Source organism: Hyla sarda, unplaced genomic scaffold (genome assembly GCF_029499605.1).
Source record: "Hyla sarda isolate aHylSar1 unplaced genomic scaffold, aHylSar1.hap1 scaffold_1639, whole genome shotgun sequence".
NCBI classification, from domain to species: domain Eukaryota; kingdom Metazoa; phylum Chordata; class Amphibia; order Anura; family Hylidae; genus Hyla; species Hyla sarda.
The window spans coordinates 9,989-24,731 of NW_026608276.1; the positions used below are offsets into that span (position 1 = coordinate 9,989).

The following is a 14,743-nucleotide window of genomic DNA, read 5'->3' on the forward strand; positions in this document are numbered from 1 at the left end:
ACAGGTAGAGATAAGGAGGCAGTACTATCTGTACCTACATCATATACAGGTAGAGATAAGGAGGCAGTACTATCTGTACATCATATACAGGTAGAGATAAGGAGGCAGTACTATCTGTACCTACATCATATACAGGTAGAGATAAGGAGGCAGTACTATCTGTACATCATATACAGGTAGAGATAAGGAGGCAGTACTATCTGTACATCATATACAGGTAGAGATAAGGAAGCAGTACTATCTGTACCTACATCATATACAAGTAGAGATAAGGAGGCAGTACTATCTGTACCTACATCATATACAGGTAGAGATAAGGAGGCAGTACTATCTGTACATCATATACAGGTAGAGATAAGGAGGCAGTACTATCTGTACATCATATACAGGTAGAGATAAGGAAGCAGTACTATCTGTACCTACATCATATACAAGTAGAGATAAGGAGGCAGTACTATCTGTACCGCCATCATTTCTCATCTGTAGTAGAGTTTATCTAGACGTTCCCCCCCCCCGGAGCACCACCACCATTGTCTCTCGCTTATCCTTAATGTTTCTCCTGTGGCAGCCTCTAGTGTGTGGGGTCGGGGTCCCTCCTGTAGGGGGCGCTGTGTCCTCACTGTCCTGGTATGTCTCCTCCAGGGCTGGCAGCGGTGTCGGGTGCTGGATATGAATGAGTTCTCCGCCATCTGTGTATCTGAACCCGAGAAGGTTCGTGTGGAGAATCTGGAGCCGTTTGATGAGTTTGAGGTGAGTTCTGGAGCAGGTTAGTGGATCATCGTGTATAGTGCAGGGATCTGAGGGTTAATTGTGATTGTGGAGGGGGGGGCAGTCAACTGAGGGTTAATTGTGATTGTGGAGGGGGGGGCAGTCAACTGAGGGTTAATTGTGATTGTGGAGGGGGGGGGGTCAGTCAACTGAGGGTTAATTGTGATTGTGGAGGGGGGGCAGTCAACTGAGGGTTAATTGTGATTGTGGAGGGGGGGGCAGTCAACTGAGGGTTAATTGTGATTGTGGAGGGGGGGGGGGTCAGTCAACTGAGGGTTAATTGTGATTGTGGAGGAGGGGCAGTCAACTGAGGGTTAATTGTGATTGTGGAGGAGGGGCAGTCAACTGAGGGTTAATTGTGATTGTGGAGGAGGGGGGCAGTCACCTGAGGGTTAATTGTGATTGTGGAGGAGGGGTGGGCTCCCCTGGGCTTAAGTATTTATAATATTCGTGTCCTATAAACGTGAGACCCTCCCCCGTCCTGTGCACTCACTGAAGTATTTATAATATTCGTGTCCTATAAACGTGAGACCCTCCCCCGTCCTGTGCACTCACTGAAGTATTTATAATATTCGTGTCCTATAAACGTGAGACCCTCCCCCGTCCTGTGCACTCACTGAAGTATTTATAATATTCGTGTCCTATAAACGTGAGACCCTCCCCCGTCCTGTGCACTCACTGAAGTGTTTATAATATTCGTGTCCTATAAACGTGAGACCCTCCCCCGTCCTGTGCACTCACTGAAGTATTTATAATATTTGTGTCCTATAAACGTGAGACCCTCCCCCGTCCTGTGCACTCACTGAAGTATTTATAATATACGTGTCCTATAAACGTGAGACCCTCCCCCGTCCTGTGCACTCACTGAAGTATTTATAATATTCGTGTCCTATAAACGTGAGACCCTCCCCCGTCCTGTGCACTCACTGAAGTGTTTATAATATTCGTGTCCTATAAACGTGAGACCCTCCCCCGTCCTGTGCACTCACTGAAGTGTTTATAATATTCGTGTCCTATAAACGTGAGACCCTCCCCCGTCCTGTGCACTCACTGAAGTATTTATAATAATCGTGTCCTATAAACGTGAGACCCTCCCCCGTCCTGTGCACTCACTGAAGTATTTATAATATTCGTGTCCTATAAACGTGAGACCCTCCTCCCCCGTCCTGTGCACTCACTGAAGTATTTATAATAATCGTGTTCTATAAACGTGAGACCCTCCCCCGTCCTGTGCACTCACTGAAGTGTTTATAATATTCGTGTCCTATAAACGTGAGACCCTCCCCCGTCCTGTGCACTCACTGAAGTGTTTATAATATTCGTGTCCTATAAACGTGAGACCCTCCCCCGTCCTGTGCACTCACTGAAGTGTTTATAATATTCGTGTCCTATAAACGTGAGACCCTCCCCCGTCCTGTGCACTCACTGAAGTGTTTATAATATACGTGTCCTATAAACGTGAGACCCTCCCCCGTCCTGTGCACTCACTGAAGTATTTATAATATACGTGTCCTATAAACGTGAGACCCTCCTCCCCCGTCCTGTGCACTCACTGAAGTATTTATAATAATCGTGTCCTATAAACGTGAGACCCTCCCCCGTCCTGTGCACTCACTGAAGTGTTTATAATAATCGTGTCCTATAAACGTGAGACCCTCCCCCGTCCTGTGCACTCACTGAAGTATTTATAATATTCGTGTCCTATAAACGTGAGACCCTCCCCCGTCCTGTGCACTCACTGAAGTATTTATAATATTCGTGTCCTATAAACGTGAGACCCTCCCCCGTCCTGTGCACTCACTGAAGTGTTTATAATATTCGTGTCCTATAAACGTGAGACCCTCCCCCGTCCTGTGCACTCACTGAAGTATTTATAATATTCGTGTCCTATAAACGTGAGACCCTCCCCCGTCCTGTGCACTCACTGAAGTATTTATAATAATCGTGTCCTATAAACGTGAGACCCTCCCCCGTCCTGTGCACTCACTGAAGTATTTATAATATTCGTGTCCTATAAACGTGAGACCCTCCCCCGTCCTGTGCACTCACTGAAGTATTTATAATATTCGTGTCCTATAAACGTGAGACCCTCCCCCGTCCTGTGCACTCACTGAAGTGTTTATAATATTCGTGTCCTATAAACGTGAGACCCTCCCCCGTCCTGTGCACTCACTGAAGTATTTATAATATTTGTGTCCTATAAACGTGAGACCCTCCCCCGTCCTGTGCACTCACTGAAGTATTTATAATATTCGTGTCCTATAAACGTGAGACCCTCCCCCGTCCTGTGCACTCACTGAAGTATTTATAATATTCGTGTCCTATAAACGTGAGACCCTCCCCCGTCCTGTGCACTCACTGAAGTATTTATAATAATCGTGTCCTATAAACGTGAGACCCTCCCCCGTCCTGTGCACTCACTGAAGTATTTATAATAATCGTGTTCTATAAACGTGAGACCCTCCCCCGTCCTGTGCACTCACTGAAGTGTTTATAATATTCGTGTCCTATAAACGTGAGACCCTCCCCCGTCCTGTGCACTCACTGAAGTGTTTATAATATTCGTGTCCTATAAACGTGAGACCCTCCCCCGTCCTGTGCACTCACTGAAGTGTTTATAATATTCGTGTCCTATAAACGTGAGACCCTCCCCCGTCCTGTGCACTCACTGAAGTGTTTATAATATACGTGTCCTATAAACGTGAGACCCTCCCCCGTCCTGTGCACTCACTGAAGTGTTTATAATATACGTGTCCTATAAACGTGAGACCCTCCTCCCCCGTCCTGTGCACTCACTGAAGTGTTTATAATAATCGTGTCCTATAAACGTGAGACCCTCCCCCGTCCTGTGCACTCACTGAAGTATTTATAATATTCGTGTCCTATAAACGTGAGACCCTCCCCCGTCCTGTGCACTCACTGAAGTATTTATAATAATCGTGTCCTATAAACGTGAGACCCTCCCCCGTCCTGTGCACTCACTGAAGTATTTATAATATTCGTGTCCTATAAACGTGAGACCCTCCCCCGTCCTGTGCACTCACTGAAGTATTTATAATATTCGTGTCCTATAAACGTGAGACCCTCCCCCGTCCTGTGCACTCACTGAAGTATTTATAATATTCGTGTCCTATAAACGTGAGACCCTCCCCCGTCCTGTGCACTCACTGAAGTGTTAATAATAATCGTGTCCTATAAACGTGAGACCCTCCCCCGTCCTGTGCACTCACTGAAGTATTTATAATATTCGTGTCCTATAAACGTGAGACCCTCCCCCGTCCTGTGCACTCACTGAAGTATTTATAATATTCGTGTCCTATAAACGTGAGACCCTCCCCCGTCCTGTGCACTCACTGAAGTATTTATAATATTCGTGTCCTATAAACGTGAGACCCTCCCCCGTCCTGTGCACTCACTGAAGTGTTTATAATATTCGTGTCCTATAAACGTGAGACCCTCCCCCGTCCTGTGCACTCACTGAAGTATTTATAATAATCGTGTCCTATAAACGTGAGACCCTCCCCCGTCCTGTGCACTCACTGAAGTGTTTATAATATTCGTGTCCTATAAACGTGAGACCCTCCCCCGTCCTGTGCACTCACTGAAGTATTTATAATATTCGTGTCCTATAAACGTGAGACCCTCCCCCGTCCTGTGCACTCACTGAAGTATTTATAATAATCGTGTCCTATAAACGTGAGACCCTCCCCCGTCCTGTGCACTCACTGAAGTGTTTATAATATTCGTGTCCTATAAACGTGAGACCCTCCCCCGTCCTGTGCACTCACTGAAGTGTTTATAATAATCGTGTCCTATAAACGTGAGACCCTCCCCCGTCCTGTGCACTCACTGAAGTGTTTATAATATTCGTGTCCTATAAACGTGAGACCCTCCCCCGTCCTGTGCACTCACTGAAGTATTTATAATATTCGTGTCCTATAAACGTGAGACCCTCCCCCGTCCTGTGCACTCACTGAAGTATTTATAATAATCGTGTCCTATAAACGTGAGACCCTCCCCCGTCCTGTGCACTCACTGAAGTGTTTATAATATTCGTGTCCTATAAACGTGAGACCCTCCCCCGTCCTGTGCACTCACTGAAGTATTTATAATATTCGTGTCCTATAAACGTGAGACCCTCCCCCGTCCTGTGCACTCACTGAAGTATTTATAATATACGTGTACTATAAACGTGAGACCCTCCCCCGTCCTGTGCACTCACTGAAGTGTTAATAATAATCGTGTCCTATAAACGTGAGACCCTCCCCCGTCCTGTGCACTCACTGAAGTGTTTATAATATTCGTGTCCTATAAACGTGAGACCCTCCCCCGTCCTGTGCACTCACTGAAGTGTTTATAATATTCGTGTCCTATAAACGTGAGACCCTCCCCCGTCCTGTGCACTCACTGAAGTGTTTATAATATTCGTGTCCTATAAACGTGAGACCCTCCCCCCGTCCTGTGCACTCACTGAAGTGTTTATAATATTCGTGTCCTATAAACGTGAGACCCTCCCCCGTCCTGTGCACTCACTGAAGTATTTATAATAATCGTGTCCTATAAACGTGAGACCCTCCCCCGTCCTGTGCACTCACTGAAGTATTTATAATAATCGTGTCCTATAAACGTGAGACCCTCCCCCGTCCTGTGCACTCACTGAAGTGTTTATAATATTCGTGTCCTATAAACGTGAGACCCTCCCCCGTCCTGTGCACTCACTGAAGTGTTTATAATAATCGTGTCCTATAAACGTGAGACCCTCCCCCGTCCTGTGCACTCACTGAAGTATTTATAATAATCGTGTCCTATAAACGTGAGACCCTCCCCCGTCCTGTGCACTCACTGAAGTATTTATAATAATCGTGTCCTATAAACGTGAGACCCTCCCCCGTCCTGTGCACTCACTGAAGTATTTATAATATTCGTGTCCTATAAACGTGAGACCCTCCCCCGTCCTGTGCACTCACTGAAGTATTTATAATATTCGTGTCCTATAAACGTGAGACCCTCCTCCCCCGTCCTGTGCACTCACTGAAGTATTTATAATATTCGTGTCCTATAAACGTGAGACCCTCCTCCCCCGTCCTGTGCACTCACTGAAGTGTTTATAATAATCGTGTCCTATAAACGTGAGACCCTCCCCCGTCCTGTGCACTCACTGAAGTGTTTATAATATTCGTGTCCTATAAACGTGAGACCCTCCCCCGTCCTGTGCACTCACTGAAGTGTTTATAATAATCGTGTCCTATAAACGTGAGACCCTCCCCCGTCCTGTGCACTCACTGAAGTGTTTATAATAATCGTGTCCTATAAACGTGAGACCCTCCCCCGTCCTGTGCACTCACTGAAGTATTTATAATATTTGTGTCCTATAAACGTGAGACCCTCCTCCCCCGTCCTGTGCACTCACTGAAGTATTTATAATAATCGTGTCCTATAAACGTGAGACCCTCCCCCGTCCTGTGCACTCACTGAAGTATTTATAATATTCGTGTCCTATAAACGTGAGACCCTCCCCCGTCCTGTGCACTCACTGAAGTATTTATAATAATCGTGTCCTATAAACGTGAGACCCTCCCCCGTCCTGTGCACTCACTGAAGTATTTATAATATTCGTGTCCTATAAACGTGAGACCCTCCCCCGTCCTGTGCACTCACTGAAGTATTTATAATATTCGTGTCCTATAAACGTGAGACCCTCCCCCGTCCTGTGCACTCACTGAAGTATTTATAATATTCGTGTCCTATAAACGTGAGACCCTCCCCCGTCCTGTGCACTCACTGAAGTATTTATAATATTCGTGTCCTATAAACGTGAGACCCTCCCCCGTCCTGTGCACTCACTGAAGTATTTATAATAATCGTGTCCTATAAACGTGAGACCCTCCCCCGTCCTGTGCACTCACTGAAGTGTTTATAATATTCGTGTCCTATAAGCGTGAGACCCTCCCCCGTCCTGTGCACTCACTGAAGTGTTTATAATAATCGTGTCCTATAAACGTGAGACCCTCCCCCGTCCTGTGCACTCACTGAAGTATTTATAATAATCGTGTCCTATAAACGTGAGACCCTCCCCCGTCCTGTGCACTCACTGAAGTATTTATAATATTCGTGTCCTATAAACGTGAGACCCTCCTCCCCCGTCCTGTGCACTCACTGAAGTATTTATAATATTCGTGTCCTATAAACGTGAGACCCTCCTCCCCCGTCCTGTGCACTCACTGAAGTGTTTATAATATTCGTGTCCTATAAACGTGAGACCCTCCCCCGTCCTGTGCACTCACTGAAGTGTTTATAATAATCGTGTCCTATAAACGTGAGACCCTCCCCCGTCCTGTGCACTCACTGAAGTATTTATAATATTCGTGTCCTATAAACGTGAGACCCTCCCCCGTCCTGTGCACTCACTGAAGTATTTATAATAATCGTGTCCTATAAACGTGAGACCCTCCCCCGTCCTGTGCACTCACTGAAGTGTTTATAATATTCGTGTCCTATAAACGTGAGACCCTCCCCCCGTCCTGTGCACTCACTGAAGTGTTTATAATATACGTGTCCTATAAACGTGAGACCCTCCTCCCCCGTCCTGTGGACTCACTAGGCAATAAAATGGAGGAAAAAAGCGGAGGTAGCGCCAGGTGCGGTGTAGGTCTCTATCCGGTATAGGTAGGTACCCAAATGGGGGTAGCGTGTTCCTTGCCGGTGATGGTAGCTTGGTATGCAGGCCAGCAGCGTGAAGACGGAGCCCAGAGGAGAGTCCGTAGAGTAATGAAGAAGTATTGGAGGAAATAGCTGCGTTTGCTCCCAAGGAAGTAACTCAAGTCGTGGGTATTGATGCAAAATAATTTATTCTTACAGCATAAGAAATCAAAGAAAATAATAAATATAAAGCAAGACGCGTTTCGGGAGTCACAGCTCCCTTTTTCAATTGCAGGTGGTTGCTGTGTGGGAAGGTAACAGGTATAGGTCTTTAAATACATGAGAAAATGGCGCCAAAACTAGGTGAGCTGATGACGTCATGTGGGTGGATGCCGGGGCCAGGTAGGGGCCGGGCATTAAAGACCTAAATAATAAAACATATTCAAAGAAGGGGCATGAAAACCACATAAAACATGTGAAAAATCATAGTTATAATCTGTTACAGGAGTATTTGGAAGTTCAAACTGAACCGTGAGAATTGTCCGTGGTGGCGACCAATCAGGAAGCTGCCGGCGTCTGTGGGACCAATCAGGAGGCAGTAGGAGGAGGCTGTCATCGCTGTGCAGGGTTGCCGCTGTGGGGAATGAATGGAGATGAGCCCCTTGTGGCTGATTGGCCGCTTGCTGCGAGAGGTAAGGAGGTGGCCAATCAGGAGCGAGCCGTACTATGCTGAGTACAGTTACGATGTCATAGGGGAACATGGGCCGTGTGGGGATAAGTCCAAAGAGAGTGGGCGGGGTGCTGATCGGCTGTTCGGGATCTTAGATGAGCCAATCAGAGGGGGGACGTATAAGTGCGGGTTGCGAGTCTTTGTCGCTGGTGGCGGTGGAATAAAGTTAAAAAACGTCAGCCAATCGCTGTTAGATCAGTCCAGGTGGTGTCCAATCAGAGTGAAGACGTGTATATCATCTACGGGAGATTCCTAGAGGCGTCGGCGGCAAATCCATTTTGAATAATATGACCAATAGCTACTGGGCAGGTCCTGTTGGCGACCAATCATGAAGAAGGATGTGTTGTAGTGCTGTCAAGATGCCGATGTCAGACTTTATCATCGTCCGGGCGGCTGTCATCCGATCTCCAAGGAAACCTGTAAGGGAGTAAGGAGGTAGACGGGGAGGGGAGAGACAGGTGGTCTCTCCCTTCCCCAAATGGCGGCTTGCTGTCGGCTTGTCCCACATTGAGGAGGCATCTGGTGCGGCTGCGAGGAGGCATCTGGTGCGGCTGCGAGGAGGCATCTGGTGCGGCTGCGAGGAGGCATCTGGTGCGGCTGTCATCGAAGCATCTGGTGCGGCTGTCATCGAAGCCCGGAACATACTTGGAAATTGTCATGGAGTAGCTGTAAACCTATGGGGGAGTAAAGAGGTAGAAGGGGAGGGGAGAGACAGGTGGTTTTGGCGGCGGCTTGCTGTCAGCTTGTCCCGCAGTGAGGAGGCATCTGGTGCGGATGTCATTATGTCATCGGGACGTATGTATTACGTGACGTTTTCGATGTATTCATTCGGACCAGAAGGTGTCAAAGTTTTGAGGGTGAAGATCCAGAAGTTTTCACGTTTCCTCAGTACTGTGAAGCGGTGGGCGGTGTCGGCGGAGATGTGTTCGATGGGTGTGATGTTGTGACTCCTGAAGTCGCTGCATGCCTGGAGACACTGTGGAGTTGGTTCCCCTTGGTGACGTTGGATCTGTGCTTGTTAATGCGCTGATTCAATGGCTGGATGTTACGTCCGATGTACTGGAGACCACAGGGGCACTCGAGGAGGTAGATCACGTAGGAGGTGCTGCAGTTAATGAAACTCCTGATGGGGTAAGTGATGTTGGTGATCTTGCAGGTGAACGTGGTGCATTTGTTCGCAATGTTGTTGCAGCATTTGCAGAGGGGTTTGCTGCACTTCTATGAGCCGGTGACGGGTGGGGTGTCCAGCAGGGTAGGTGCTTTCAGTTTACTGGGTGCCAGCATATTCTTGAGAGATTTCTTCTTCCTGAAGGTGATATTAGGTCTGGGTGGCAGAATGTCTTTGAGGAAGGGTCCAGCAGGAGGGTTTTCCTGTGGTCCGTGATGATTTTCTTGATGTTTTTGTGGTCATCGTTGTAGGTAGTGATGAAGTTGAAGGGTATGTTCAGGTTGGTCATTGTTGGCGACCTTAGGATGTAAACACTTTCTGTGAGAACTTGCTAGCCTTGAGTCTGCTCTGGTTGAGTGAGGTGGGGTAGGTAGCCTTTGGATTTGAAGCGCTGGTCCAGGATTCTACTTTGGTCCACAGAATCAGAGGGTTCGGTGCAGTTTCTTCTGATGCTTTTGTATTGACCAAAGGGGTCGATGATAAAGTCTGACATCGGCATCTTGACAGCACTACAACACATCCTTCTTCATGATTGGTCGCCACCAGGACCTGCCCAGCAGCTATTGGTCGTATTATTCAAAATGGATTTGCCGCCGACGCCTCTAGGAATCTCCCGTAGATGATATACACGTCTTCACTCTGATTGGACGCCACCCGGACTGATCTAACAGCGATTGGCTGACGTTTTTTAACTTTATTCCACCGCCACCAGTGACAAAGACTCGGAACCCGCACTTATACGTCCCCCCTCTGATTGGCTCATCTAAGATCCCGAACAGCCGATCAGCACCCCGCCCACTCTCTTTGGACTTATCCCCACACGGCCCATGTTCCCCTATGACATCGTAACTGTACTCAGCATAGTACGGCTCGCTCCTGATTGGCCACCTCCTTACCTCTCGCAGCAAGCGGCCAATCAGCCACAAGGGGCTCATCTCCATTCATTCCCCACAGCGGCAACCCTGCACAGCGATGACAGCCTCCTCCTACTGCCTCCTGATTGGTCCCACAGACGCCTGAAGCTTCCTGATTGGTCGCCACCACGGACAATTCTCACGGTTCAGTTTGAACTTCCAAATACTCCTGTAACAGACTATAACTATGATTTTTCACATGTTTTATGTGGTTTTCATGCCCCTTCTTTGAATATGTTTTATTATTTAGGTCTTTAATGCCCGGCCCCTACCTGGCCCCGGCATCCACCCACATGACGTCATCAGCTCACCTAGTTTTGGCGCCATTTGAGATACCCAGTAACCCTGCATCATATCACGGCGGGCCCGGCGTCATAGTGAAGCCTGGACCCGCCGCTAATAGCGTGCAGCGCCGATCGCTATTAACCCTTTAGCGGCGCGGCTAAAAGCAAAAGTAAAAAGTGTCGGTTAACTCAGTGGGCTGTACGGGATAGCCGCGGCGAAATCACGGCATCCCGAACAGCTTACAGGACAGCGGGAGGGCCCCTACCTGTCTCCTCGCTGTCCGATCGCCGAATGACTGCTCAGTGCCTGAGATCCAGGGATGAGCAGTCAAGCAGCAGAATCATCGATCACTGGCTTCCTATGAGAAACCAGTGATCAATGTGAAAGATCAGTGTGTGCAGTGTTATAGGTCCCTATGGAATAATAATGATCAGTATAAGAGATCAGTGTGTGCAGTGTTATATTCTCCTATGGGATAATAATGATCAGTATAAGAGATCAGTGTGTGCAGTGTTATAGTCTCCTATGGAATAATAATGATCAGTATAAGAGATCAGTGTTATAGTCTCCTATGGGATAATAATGATCAGTATAAGAGATCAGTGTGTGCAGTGTTATAGGTCCCTATGGGATAATAATGATCAGTATAAGAGATCAGTGTGTGCAGTGTTATATTCTCCTATGGGATAATAATGATCAGTATAAGAGATCAGTGTGTGCAGTGTTATAGGTTCCTATGGGATAATAATGATCAGTATAAGAGATCAGTGTGTGCAGTGTTATAGGTCCCTATGGGATAATAATGATCAGTATAAGATATCAGTGTTTGCAGTGTTATAGGTCCCTATGGGATAATAATGATCAGTATAAGAGATCAGTGTGTGCAGTGTTATAGTCTCTTATGGGATAATAATGATCAGTATAAGAGATCAGTGTGTGCAGTGTTATAGTCTCCTATGGGATAATAATGATCAGTATAAGAGATCAGTGTGTGCAGTGTTATAGTCTCCTATGGGATAACAATGATCAGTATAAGAGATCAGTGTGTGCAGTGTTATAGTCTCCTATGAGATAATAATGATCAGTATAAGAGATCAGTGTGTGCAGTGTTATAGGTCCCTATGGGATAACAATGATCAGTATAAGAGATCAGTGTGTGCAGTGTTATAGTCTCCTATGGGATAATAATGATCAGTATAAGAGATCAGTGTGGGCAGTGTTATAGTCTCCTATGGGATAATAATGATCAGTATAAGAGATCAGTGTGTGCAGTGTTATAGTCTCCTATGGGATAATAATGATCAGTATAAGAGATCAGTGTGTGCAGTGTTATAGTCTCTTATGGGATAATAATGATCAGTATAAGAGATCAGTGTGTGCAGTGTTATAGTCTCCTATGGGATAATAATGATCAGTATAAGAGATCAGTGTGTGCAGTGTTATAGGTCCCTATGGGATTATAATAAGTATAAGAGATCAGTGTGTGCAGTGTTATAGTCTCCTATGGGATAATAATGATCAGTATAAGAGATGAGTGTGTGCAGTGTTATAGTCTCCTATGGGATAATAATGATCAGTATAAGAGATCAGTGTGTGCAGTGTTATAGGTCCCTATGGGATAATAATGATCAGTATAAGAGATCAGTGTGTGCAGTGTTATAGGTCCCTATGGGATAATAATGATCAGTGTGATCAGTGTTATAGTCTCCTATGGAATAATAATGATCAGTGTGATCAGTATTATAGTCTCCTATGGGATAATAATGATCAGTATAAGAGATCAGTATGTGCAGTGTTATAGGTCCCTATGGGATAACAATGATCAGTATAAGAGATCAGTGTGATCAGTATTATAGTCTCCTATGCGATAATAATGATCAGTATAAGAGATCAGTGTGTGCAGTGTTATAGTCTCCTATGGGATAATAATGATCAGTATAAGAGATCAGTGTGTGCAGTGTTATAGTCTCCTATGGGATAATAATGATCAGTGTAAGAGATCAGTGTGTGCAGTGTTATAGTCTCCTATGGGATAATAATGATCAGTATAAGAGATCAGTGTGTGCAGTGTTATAGGTCCCTATGGGATAACAATGATCAGTATAAGAGATCAGTGTGTGCAGTGTTATAGGTCTCTATGGGATAACAATGATCAGTATAAGAGATCAGTGTGTGCAGTGTTATAGTCTCCTATGGGATAATAATGATCAGTATAAGAGATCAGTGTGTGCAGTGTTATAGTCTCCTATGGGATAATAATGATCAGTGTAAGAGATCAGTGTGTGCAGTGTTATAGTCTCCTATGGGATAATAATGATCAGTATAAGAGATCAGTGTGATCAGTATTATAATCTCCTATGGTATAATAATGATCAGTATAAGAGATCAGTGTGTGCAGTGTTATAGTCTCCTATGGGATAATAATGATCAGTGTAAGAGATCAGTGTGTGCAGTGTTATAGTCTCCTATGGGATAATAATGATCAGTATAAGAGATCAGTGTGATCAGTATTATAATCTCCTATGGTATAATAATGATCAGTATAAGAGATCAGTGTGTGCAGTGTTATAGTCTCCTATGGGATAATAATGATCAGTATAAGAGATCAGTGTGTGCAGTGTTATAGGTCCCTATGGGATAACAATGATCAGTATAAGAGATCAGTGTGTGCAGTGTTATAGGTCTCTATGGGATAACAATGATCAGTATAAGAGATCAGTGTGTGCAGTGTTATAGGTCTCTATGGGATAACAATGATCAGTATAAGAGATCAGTGTGTGCAGTGTTATAGGTCTCTATGGGATAACAATGATCAGTATAAGAGATCAGTGTGTGCAGTGTTATAGGTCTCTATGGGATAACAATGATCAGTATAAGAGATCAGTGTGTGCAGTGTTATAGTCTCCTATATATAACACTGCAAAAAAAAAGTGGAAAAAAAGTGAATGAATATCATTTAACCCCTTCCCTATTAAAAGTTTGAATTGCCCCCCTTTTCCCATAAAAACCACAGTGTAAATAAAAATAAACATATATGGTATCGCCGCGTGCGGAAATGTCCGAATTATAAAAATAGATCATTAATTAAACCGCACGGTCAATGGCGTGCTCGCAAAAAAAATTCCAAAGTCCAAAATAGTGCATTTTTGGTCAATCAATAAGTCCTATCAATGCAAAAATGGTACCGTTAAAAACTTCAGATCACAGCGCAAAAAATGAGCCCTCATACCGCCCCATACACAGAAAAATAAAAAATTTATAGGGGTCAGAAGATGACATTTTTAAACGTATAAATTTTCCTGCATGTAGTTATGATTTTTTCTAGAAGTCCGACAAAATCACCTGTATAAGTCGGGGATCATTATAATCGTATGGACCTACAGAATAAAGATAAGGGGTCATTTTTACCGAAATATGTACTGCGTAGAAACGGAAGCCCCCAAAAGTTACAAAATTGCGTTTTTTTTTTCAATTTTGTCGCACAATGATTTTTTTTTCCGTTTCACCATAGATATTTGGGCAAAATGACTGACGTCATTACATAGTACAATTGGTGGCGCAAAAAATAAGCATCATAGGGACTTTTAGGTGCAAAATTGAAAGAGTTAAGACTTTTTAAAGGCATGGAGCAAAAAACGAAAATGCAAAAACGGAAAAACCCCCGGTCCTTAAGGGGTTAAAGACCTATACCTGTTACCTTCCCACACAGCAACCACCTGCAATTGAAAAAGGGAGCTGTGACTCCCGAAACGCGTCTTGATTTATATTTATTATTTTCTTTGATTTCTTATGCTGTGAGAATAAATTATTTTGCATCAATACCCACGACTTGAGTTAATTCCATGGGAGCAAACGCAGCTATTTCCTCCAATACTCACTGAAGTATTTATAATATTCGTGTCCTATAAACGTGAGACCCCCCCCCCCCCCTCCCCAGTGTTATATAATCCTATAGGATATCACATATCTCCCCCAGTGTTATATAATCCTATAGGATATCACATATCTCCCCCGGTGTTATATAATCCTATAGGATATCACATATCTCCCCCAGTGTTATATAATCCTATAGGATATCACATATCTCCCCAGTGTTATATAATCCTATAGGATATCACATATCTCCCCAGTGTTATATAATCCTATAGGATATCACATATCTCCCCCAGTGTTATATAATCCTATAGGATATCACATATCTCCCCAGTGTTATATAATCCTATAGGATATCACATATCT

The 14,743-nt window shown here is 44.8% G+C and overlaps 1 protein-coding gene across 1 annotated transcript in view; it reads left to right on the top strand.

Annotated features, from left to right (window-relative positions):
• Window positions 1-568: 568 nt before the first annotated feature.
• The window catches only part of LCMT2 (leucine carboxyl methyltransferase 2), a gene marked incomplete at its 5' end in the record, with an annotated part of 63,622 nt that continues 49,447 nt past the window's right edge, over window positions 569-14,743 (top strand). Inside the window, one exon of the mRNA XM_056552485.1 lies at window positions 569-750. Within this exon, the coding sequence (XP_056408460.1) occupies window positions 569-750 (182 nt within the window). The remainder of the gene's footprint in view (window positions 751-14,743) is intronic.